The sequence below is a fragment of the Nicotiana sylvestris genome, chromosome 3, assembly GCF_000393655.2.
Source record: "Nicotiana sylvestris chromosome 3, ASM39365v2, whole genome shotgun sequence".
Lineage (NCBI taxonomy): Eukaryota > Viridiplantae > Streptophyta > Magnoliopsida > Solanales > Solanaceae > Nicotiana > Nicotiana sylvestris.
The window spans coordinates 172,633,516-172,644,615 of NC_091059.1; the positions used below are offsets into that span (position 1 = coordinate 172,633,516).

The 11,100-nt window shown below is 36.9% G+C and overlaps 1 protein-coding gene across 1 annotated transcript; it reads right to left on the bottom strand.

Annotated features, from left to right (window-relative positions):
- Nucleotides 1-9,289: 9,289 nt before the first annotated feature.
- On the bottom strand, nt 9,290-10,738 carry LOC104240682 (RAF-like serine/threonine-protein kinase PRAF). Its single transcript, XM_009795555.2, has 2 exons — nt 10,460-10,738; nt 9,290-10,357 (listed from the first exon to the last, which is right to left on the bottom strand). The coding sequence occupies exons 1-2, from the start codon at nt 10,602-10,604 to the stop codon at nt 9,903-9,905; spliced, it is 600 nt and encodes a 199-aa protein (XP_009793857.1). The 5' UTR covers nt 10,605-10,738; the 3' UTR covers nt 9,290-9,902.
- Nucleotides 10,739-11,100: the final 362 nt, after the last annotated feature.

Genomic DNA, 11,100 nt, shown 5'->3' on the forward strand with positions numbered 1-11,100 from the left:
GAAGTTGCAGGTCTCTGAAGCCAGGTTTCGCGGTCCGCGGTGGAAGCTTCGCGGCCGCGGTGAGATTTGTGCGGTCCGCAGTGAGCAAGGCCAAGCCTTCCCGGCCGCGCTCGATTTCTTGCGGTCCGCGAAGAGGGTTTGAGAGAAGTATATTTAAACGGATTTTTCAGTTATTTTTCACTTTTCAAAACCCTAAAACATAAGAGGCGATTTTCCAAACGCTCCTTCTTCTCCCAAAACACTAGTAAGTGATTTTTAACTTATTTCTTTCACTCCTTAACTTCTTTTAACAAGATTTCATCCTAGAAGCTAGGGTTTTCATGGTGGAATTGAGAATTTTGGGTAAAACCTAAGAATATTGAAATTTGGGGATTGAGACCTCAAATTGAGGTTGGATTCCAAAATTAATTATATATACGGGCTCGGGGGTAAATGGGTAATCGGGTTTTGATCCGAATCGGGTTTGGATCAAGCGGGCCTGGGGTCGGTTTTTGACTTTTTGGGAAAATCTTTATAAAACCTATTTCATGCATTAGAATTTATTCATTTAGCATTTATTGATATCGTTAAGTAAATTGTGGCTAGATACAAGCGAGTTGGTGGTGGAAACAAGAGGTAAAGCGGTAGTTGAGGCTTGAATTGTGTTCGTTGCATCGAGGTAAGTGTTTGGTCTAACCTTAGCTTGAGGGATTAGGAGTTGTGTCCTATTTGCTATTTGCTTCTTGTCGAGTACGACGTATAGGCATGGTGACGAGTATCTATACGTTGGTGTCAAGCATGACCGTGAGTCTTATATTGTGATTTTCAAGATTTCGTTGTATTATTCATGCCTTGGTGAAGATTTCTAATTGTTGTATAAAGTTTGTGGAAAGAATTGTGACCTATGAACATTGCGGAGCGTTGGCTCAAGTTGTATAGCGAAATTGTGAAAGTAAATGTGACAATTGAACTTTTAGAGCATTGGCTCGAGTTGTGAAAATATAAGTGATAATCGAACCTCTAGAGCATTGGCTCGAGTTGTGAAGTGAATTGTGAAGTAAAAATTGAGAAAGAGAAGAGATCATTATATTGTCACTCTTGCCGGGCTATTATTGATTTATTTGTTGCTCCCTTGCCGGGATTCTTATTGCAAATTTCTTTTATTTCCTTACCCTATTGTTTGTGATCATTGTTTGGGTGAGGAAGAGATTAAAGCACAAAGGGTGATGCCGTGCATTATTTGTTATTGTGAGGAAATGGTGTAAAAGCACGAAGGGTGATGTTGTGCCGCACGACGTACCATTCCGTGCTGATTTTATTGATTATATGGTGAGGAAAGAGAGTAAAAGCACGAAGGGTGATGCCGTGCACATTTTTATAATATGATGGCTTTGGTGAGGACGAGAGTAAAATCACGAAGGGTGATGCCGTGCATTTGTTGATTTCTGATTTTTTGTTGATATCCGAGTTATGTTGTTTCTTTCATTACTTGTTGTTATTTGATTTACTTCGAGGTTATAGATTCCCTTACCCTATTTGCCTTGTGAGTGTTATTTGGGTGAGGAAGAGCGTAAAGCACAAAGGGTGATGCCGTGTATTGTTTTGGTGAGAGAGAGTAAAAGCACGAAGGGTGATGCCGTGCACTTGTTTTTGATTTCCTAATTTTTATTGATAACTGTGTTACGGTTTCTCTACACTAAATTGCTGATTTCCTGTTGATACTTGTTATACCTGGCAACATGATTTTCCCTTCCTATTTCCAATTGAATTGTGGAGATCCTCATATTTATTTGTTGCTCTTCTGTTACTACTCAATGTTTCCCCACAGCATGTTTTCCCCTCCCACATTGACTGGTTATTTCTGTATTTCTTTTCCGCTGTATATATATATATGAACTGCACAGATTTATTTGGTAGTCTGGTCCTAGCCTCGTCACTACTTCGCCGAGGTTAGGCTAGACACTTACCAGCACACGGGGTCGGTTGTGCTGATACTACACTCTGCACTGTGTGCAGATCCAGGAGCAACTTTCGGACAGTAGTTGGAGGGCTTCCTTCAGTCCACTCGGAGACCCAAGGTAGACCTGCAGGTGTCCGCAGGCCCTGGCGTCTCCATCTATCTCTACTTCCTGTTTCATTCTCTCTTATTCAGAAATAGCGTACTGTTATTTCTTCAGACCTTGTATGTAGAAATCATAGATAGTCTGTGACACTGTGACACCAGGTTTTGGGTATTTGAGGTTTTAAAAGTTGTAATAGACGTAGACTTAAGATATTTAATTGTTGACTTCCGCTTAAATATTTAAAGTTAAGTTGTTATCATGTTATCGCCTTGTGTTTGTTAAAATGAAGCAATACGGAAGCGTAACAAGTAGTTAAGGTTTGGCTTGCCTAGCTCCCATTGGTAGGCACCATCACGACCTCCGAGATTGGAAAATCCGGATCGTGACAGAAAAGAAAAAGAATGAGCTTTCTCTTCCTGTTTCTTAGGGAAACAATCAAGATAAATTAGTTAAAAACTTAAGATATAGACATGTTAAATATTGCTAATTAATTAATCTGGCCTGAATATAGATATATGATCGAGCAACCAAAATCTTGGTTTATAATAGCCTTAGTAATCATATCTACGATAGTAATGTTTTTTCTCACACTATCATGCGTTTAAGTATAGCTCATTTCCAAAGCATATTCTTTATTCTACTCCTTTTTCAACTAATATGATCGTCTTTCTTTTTCGATTTGCTTAAAGAAATTGGTATATTTCTATATTTAAGATCTTAATTTTAATTTTTTAATTTTACCTTTAATAACATGCTTACATGAAAACACACACGATAAAAACCACAATAAACAAAGAGTGTCATACATCAAGGGCCGTTTGGTTGGTATGGTAAGGAGTTCTCTCCAAATAAAGTCCAACATCTTATTGAACAATGTTTGATTACTTTTATTATTCTTTTCCTCACAAACAATACATGCATAAGTTATGGGATATGTATATATTATTTTATGTAGGATAGAATATGGAATAAGAACTTAAATATTAGTCATACATGTATTAAACAAGTAAAACGAATAAACCAACCTCCATAAGTAAACAAACTTTTATTTTGTTTAAAAATAAAAAGCATATTTTAAGTTGTACACTACATATTAATTTGTAACATCAAATTAATCAAGTATCTGATAAGTGAATAATTCGTACATTATAATCTCTGCTTCACTTCGCGTTAATTCCTCTACGGGTACACCAAACAACCCAAAGTAATCAAGAAATGTCAACGACCCAAAATCCACAACGACACCTAATCCAACCCGCTAGGTAAGTCAACAATCACATGATTAACAATGAAAATGAGACAACATCGTCTAATAACTCAACATCGGAAGAATGTCATAACATAACTTAGAATACAGTCAAAATGCTACTACAACTCAATACCAAAATTTGGTGTCAACAAGTACACGAGCACTACTGAATAACAAGGTACGAAATAAATCCTCTAATACAATTGTCTGAACATGCGAAAACGTAAAGATAAAGATAACATGAAGAGAACTTCAAGGACTGCAGACGGTATGACAACTACCTCGTAGTCTCCCAAATAGCTAGCACAACTCAAGCCTGAAAATCACCTCGACCGGATGTACCTGAATCTGCACACAAAGTGTAGAGTGTAGTATGAGTACAACCGACCCAATATACTCAATAAGTAACAACACTAACCTTGGGTTGAAAGCATTGACGAGCTCGGAACAACAGTCAAATGCCAATACGAATAACCGATAACAGTTCAAAAAATACATGATAAACCATAGAAATAGTAAATCAATGATATCAAGTACAACTCGTTCTCATTTCAGGAATTGAGGCATGCTTTCAAGTATAATAGTTTAAAACCTAACACGGATAAAGTAGGTCAATTACCAGTTAGCATGAGGAAAGTACATCTCTATGCCTACATGTCAAGTAAACATTTAAATCAACAGTATCGTAGTAGATCCATCAATAGTATTTACACTTAGTACTATGCGGGTGCCTGGCATAACTACCCATTATCAAGCACATATATGAAACACTGTGCCTGCACCCACTACTAGCATGTCAGACTTCGGAGGGATGGATTCTGCCATAGCTAATTATAATCACTTAGCCTAATAATGAGGTTCGGTGCATGCGTCGCCTAAAAAAAATAACACTCAGCCTAATATGGGTCTAGCTTACGCGTCACCTCAAAATCAGTACCAAACCAGCTCTACGGTCCAAACTCAGTCATTTACCACTCAAGTCTTAGATGAGCACATCTCAATTATTCAATTAAACAATTTTACCGTTAAGCAATATCAACAACATGTGAATAATCAGATAAGAAGTACTGGTACAGAGGTATCAAACACGAATATAGTATCATGACTAAGAACATGTATGCAGATAAGGTATATAACTTAGAAACAACAAGAATAACCTTATCAAGTCTCAAACAGTTAGCACGTAGCCTAGACATGATGTCTAACATGATTCACAGTTCAAGTAATAAAACAAGTAGAGGGGCCACGGGGGGTAACATGGTATGATAGCAAAACATACCCAGTATTAGCCTAATGGACTCCCCAGACTATGAACAAATCTATGCGCGCACACACGCCCGTCACCAAGCACGTACGACCCAATATCTTTCAAATAACATAGTCCTTAGGGTTAAATACTCTCAAATTCAAGTTTAGATGTGTTACTTACCTTAAACTGGGCAAGTTACAACTCCAACAAGGCCTTCCCATGCATATCGGCCTCCAAGCGACTCGAGTCTAGTCACAAACAACTCAATATCAACAAATAATGCCCTAGGAAACAACATCAAATAATAAAGTTTCTATCTTTACCAAAATTTAAAAATTCAACCTAAAAAGTCAACCCAGGCCCACGCCTCGGAACCCGACAAAATTCACAAAATACGAACACTCATTCAATTACAACTCCAACCATACCAAAATCATCAAATTCCGACCTCAGATCGACCTTCAAACCTCTATTTTTTATTTTTGAAAAGTTTCCACAAAATCTCTCATTTCTTCACTTTACTTCATTATTTAAATGCTAAAAACGAAGATGGAATTATGAAATATTAATAAATCCAAGTCAAAAACACTTGCCCCAATTTAAAATGTGATAATTCCTCCCCCCCCCCCAAAGATCGTCCAAAATCGATCTCTACAACTCAAAATATGAAAACGGTACTCTAACCTTCGATTTGTAATTAAATATATGCTGCCCAGTGATTACACTATGTGATCGTGGAATTTCCCACGCGATCGCGAAGAACAAAACCTTCAGTAGCCAAAAACCTTCTATGCGAACGCACACTCTAGGTCGTGAATGCGATGACTAATTTCTCTGACCTACGCGACGCGGACAGCCTTACGCGATCGTGCTAAACAGGGCATGGAAATCCCAGACCTCTTATTCCTTCTTCGCGAATGCGTCTCCTCCCACGCGATCGCGTATTAAAACTCCCTCAAGGCTTCGCGATCTCAGCCTTAACAACGCGATTGCATAGAACAAATTCCCATCTACCAGACCTTACCCTCCACGATCGCGTCCCTCTTTTCGCGATCGCGAAGAAGGAAACCAGAAGCACAAACACCAGCAATCCAACAAAGTCTAAAGTGAGTCCGAACTTGATCTGAAATACACCCGAGGCCCCCTGGATGCTATCCAAGTATACCAAAAGGTCCTAAAATACGATACGAACTTAGTCGAAGCCTTAAATCACTTCAAACAACACCAAAATCACGAATCGTACCCCAATCCAAATCTAATGAACTTATGAACTTCTAGCTTCTAATATTAATGCCAGCTCCAATTGACCTCAAATTTTTCACACAAGTCATAAATGACACAACGGACCTATTCCAACTCCCGGAACCAACTTCAGAGCCCGATATCAATAAAGTCAATTCTCGATCAAACTCCTCAACCTTCTAAGCTTTCAACTTTCCAACTTTTGCCAATTCAAGTCAAAATGACCTACGGACCTCCAAATTAACATCGGACATACGTTTAAGTCCAAAATCACCATATGAAGCTATCAGAATCATCAAAACTCCATTTCGGAGTCGTCTATACAAAAATCAAATTACGGTCAACTCTTTCAACTTAAGCCTTCAACTTTGGGACTAAGTGTCCCTTTTCACTCCGAAATATCCCCGGAATCAAACCAACCACCCCGACAAGTCACATAACTATAATTAAACATAGAAAAAGCGATAAATTGGAAAATGGGACTACAATACTCAAGACGACTGGCCGGGTCGTTATAAGAAACCTCACCGGCTATTGTGTCTATTGATTCGTGTATCATTTCATCTGCTAACATATATTATCCAAGAGATATACTCCTATTTATATTTTCCCTTCCACAACTTCAACAAACTTCCTATAACTACTGTCAGTTGATAGTCTGTTTGACCAAACTTCTAAATCAGCTTATTTTGAAAAGTATTTTTCTCAAAAGTGATTTTCAAAAAAATACTTTTGATGAGTAGCAATTTGTGTTTGACTAATTAATTTGAAAAATACTTTTGAGAAACAATTAATCTTTGGCCAAACTTCTAAAAAGTGCTTGTAACTGTATTTTTCTCATAAGTGATTTTGGAAAGAAGCTAGTATTTTTTTTACTTCTCAAAAATGGCTTTTGCTTCTACTCAATGGTAGTTTTTTCCTTCTAAAAGTTTGATCAAACACCTTAAATTTTGAAAAAAAATACTTTTAACAACAACAATAACAACAATAAAAATATTTTTGATAATTAAAAAAAAAACTTGGTTTATTGTGAGTCCATTCCTAGGTAAACGACTTTCATGTTTCAACAAGTGCCAATACATACAGCCTTTCAAAGACGACTAGGGCCAAATCACTGAAACATGAATGACACCACCCTAATATTCTGTCTTAATATTCCAGCTGTTGACAATATTAAAGTAGAACAAGTCTTAAAAAGTCTGTTCAACCTCTTCAACCAAGCCATTCTAAAAAAACATTATTTTTCCTTGAAATTATTAGCTCGCCAAGTTGCTCCAGGTCAAATCAAGTAATATTCCTCTACATTTGGACTTGTATAAGTTCTCTTCTAGTTTCGCTATATTGCCCCCATCCTCACATGCAATGTAAAGCAATCCGCTTAAGCTAGGCTAGCTGCTTAAATTTGAGCACATTATGCTGCATAAATATCATTTGCGAGTCAAAAGACACATATTGAGTTAACTCGATCTAAAAGTTTGTAATTTAAACTACACGCATTACCCAATTGTCCCATCAAACTATGAAAGAACTAACTTGCCATAACTTACGAAAAGAATATGCATGCTTGGTTGGATATAACAATATTAGAGGAAATTGTTAAACGAATAATTACTTAAAAATAAATTTGATCAGTTGGAGTAATAAAGTTACGACCATTTAAATTTAGTAATTCATCTTAACCTAAGCAAAATTTTGCACAGAACCCTTTTATTACCTTAACGTAACTTAGTCCCTTAACCCAACTCATTCATTCCATACTCGATAAAAACTTATCCGTACCATCAATACAAAATGATTAGTATATGATATGTGCTTGCACAAACACAAACTTTTCTTAATTATCAAAATTAAGTAATAAAATATTTTTATTTCTTTATTATTTAATCATGATTAATGTTGTACTTTAATATTAAATAAATACGAACTTATTCACAATAGAAGAATCAAAGCATACAGGATCTTCACAGTTCAGACTGAATGACCCTTTCTAGTTCTTTAACGTTCGCTTTGTACGCGCTTAGTTCAATTTTAACACTTTATGCTAGGGGTGGACAAAGGAACCCTACAAACTGCACCAACCCGATAATCCGAATCAAACTGAGAAAAAAAACCAGATTATGATTTGGTTTGATTTGGTTTGGTGTTGGGAAAAAACCCCGACCATAATTGATTTGGTTTGGTTTTAACTAAAGAAAGTCAAACCGAAACCAACCAACACGACATTACATATATAATTTTTTTAGATATATTTAATATATAAATATACTTATTGTGATGTAATTTTTAAATATTTTTTATAATTTTATCTTTTAAGGTATTATTATTTTAAGGTTGTACTTTTTGAATGTTCCAATAAATTTTATAGCCATTAATATTGCTAAATTAAATAGTGCTAACAAAAGTCCAAACCAAAATCAAATTAATAATAATGCTAACAAAAGATATTCAATTCAATACTAGGAACGACACTGTATTGAATATCCATTTTTTGTTTTGCAATGATTTAGATAAAAATGCATAACCTATTTATTTTTTATTTAGCGTTTAGTCATGTGATTGATACTCCATTATTAGTCTACTTATTTTAGCATGACTTAGTACTTTTAGATTATGTTTATTTTTATTATGGCTTTTAATTAACAATATTTATATTACATAATTTCATTGTTTTTGTTGTTGAATATTTTAGGATAATGCCATGACACATCTCATATTTTGTATTATTTTCTTAAAAAAATACCTTATATAGTTATATCTTACTAGGATTAAAGAAATATTTTGAGCATAAGTTATATGTTTTGTGCACAAAGATTTTACCGGGGAAAAAAAATCCGAATAACTTAAGAAAAACCGAGATTGAAAAACTCAAATTTATATTGGTTTGGTTTGGTCTTTAGAGTTAATAACCCGACATAAGCGATTTGATTTGGCAACTACAAAACCCGAACCAATCCGACCTATGCACACCCCTACTTTATGCCTTAGAATAATCCATGTACCACTCACACCTTGAGCCGCCCAACCACTCACCACCTAGATCACTTTCGTTTTAGTTTTAAACCCCTGGTACTTTATTATAATTATACATCACATGCTAACATTAACGACTATGTGAACATTTTTACGTCTAAGTAATCACTTACCTCAATTTTACCATCTTAAACAATTTTAACGCAATTTTACAAATTCTAATATTATTAAGCTTCCTCAGTTTAATTACTACTATATTTCATCAATTAAATAGTTATATAAAGTTCGACGGCTTATATCCCCTCGATTTCTGCCTCTAAAGCACTGGTTGTTTTTCCTTACTTTCCTCTTAATTAGGAATTGAGGTTTTATTAATTATGATCCATTTGTTTGAATCATCATTTCCTCGACGAATTAATCACGCAAGCTGCTCCTCTCTTGCTATGCCAGCTCAGAATGTTTCCAATCCTGAAATACCTCAAAAGGAAAAGCGTTAATAAGAAACGAATTAAACCCACAAATTAAGAAAGAGACCAATGGGAAAGAGTAATTAAAACGGCTGACGCCACACATACATTGACCCCCGCAACCAAAAAACCAAATGGCATCAAGGTTACAGAATCCTAAAGCGTGTGAATCCTCTAAACGTGTGCCAAACTGCAGATTATCTACAAGTGTCCACAAAAGAACGGACCAGTTCTCTGGGCCCCACGGAATCAATTGAGGTCCCAACCGATGCCTAAACGAAGATGGGGGGGGGGCCCACAAAAGAATTTTATTATTTTTAAAAAGGAACTCCTAAAGCAACACGACATTTGCCAAAGCTCGACGGAGAACGGAACCGTAACGGCCGTGTGGACAAGTCCAAAAAGGGGCAAACTCAGAATATCTCAAATCTCTCAAGCTAACCTCACAATTGAATTGAACTGCAGTCTCAAATAATGTACAATCCAATTCATGAACCCAACATTCAGTAGGCATTTGCCATTGTATATAACTATATATTCCATCTTCATATGATATATGTCTTCTTCTTTTTTTTTGGATTTTTTTTTTTGGGGTGGAGGAGCTTCACTCTGTCTATGTGCTCAACTCATATATGTCCTGAAAAACCTCAATTTCTGTCTCTTATTTATTATTATCTTAATTTCTATTGGCTATGGTTTCTATGAGCAACAAAGTAACGATGCCTAGGGCTTCCACGTTCACAGCAAGTGTAGTAAAACTTCCCGCCGTCTTTCCTTCCGCCGACTGGATATCCCAAAGCTGGAGAGTAATACCTAGCTGCTGCTGCTGCCGCCGCATACGACGGAGGCGAATAGAAGCGGCTGACCTTTTCCTGTTTCAATTTCGATGCTGGAAAGTCAAAGCACGACATAGGCGATGAAGGAGGAGAGACTTTTTTCGCCGAGTTGAGTGGAAATAGAACAGCTCTAATCTTCATCTCCTGATTCGTCAACGCCGAAACTCGCTCGTACTCTTGAATCACATTCATCAGGTCCTCATCACATGTAATGCTTACCAAAACATCCAAATCCTCGCTCGGCAACTTACACTTCAAATTCATTGACGATCCACACAGTTCTCCAAACTTTACCATCAACTCTGCACAAATTAATTTTCATCAGCTCCTACTTTTCCGCAAAAAGCACAGCAATAACTCTAATTTTAAAAAAAAAAAGACAAAAAAAAAATGTACTAACGGACCTGCAAAGGAAATAGAGCGATCGACGGAGAGAACTCTGGTAAAACCACCGACGTAACGGAGCTTGCCGTCGGAGGGACGGGGGAGGATTCTTCCGCCGTAACTATACAGAAATTTGATTGCGTGCGTCGACTTCATAGAGTTCATGCTTTGGATTCAGTTATACGAGGTAAGGAATTGAAAAGTATTTTTTGAACTGAAAAGGAGAGAGAAAAAAGCGGAGGAGCTTCTAGAGAAAGAGAAGATGCTTTGAGATTGCGGGCACCTTCAAGAACCATAAGGCTAAGGAATGAGCTGTATATATAGGGTGTGAGGACTTGTTACTCCAAATTCAAATCGGAGAAGTAAAGCAAAGGTGTGGGGTAAGGAGGTTATTCGGATATTCGTTAATTTTCTTGGGATCCAAAAGACGGATGGTCCACTAAAGATGGGATGAGTGGCTCAACTGATGAGCTGTTGGGCTTACGGGTATGATTCGTGTAGCTACAAGAAAGGGCTGGGTGGAATGAAATTTTGGATTTCGGCTGGTGCCGTGTTTTCAGGCTTTGGCCCGACCCATTTTTTTGGTCTCTTGCTCTGCCCATCCACGAGACCTCAACGAACCCAAACCTGCCATTTTTGTCATCTTCTCCCTTCTTAACTC

Excerpts from the sequence above, each read along its gene's own strand:
- LOC104240682 (XM_009795555.2), bottom strand. The coding sequence starts at position 10,604 with ATGAACTCTATGAAGTCGACGCACGCAATCAAATTTCTGTATAGTTAC. Across the intron at positions 10,358-10,459 it reads TCGCTCTATTTCCTTTGCAG|AGTTGATGGTAAAGTTTGGA; the intron begins GTCCGTTAGTAC and ends TAATTTGTGCAG.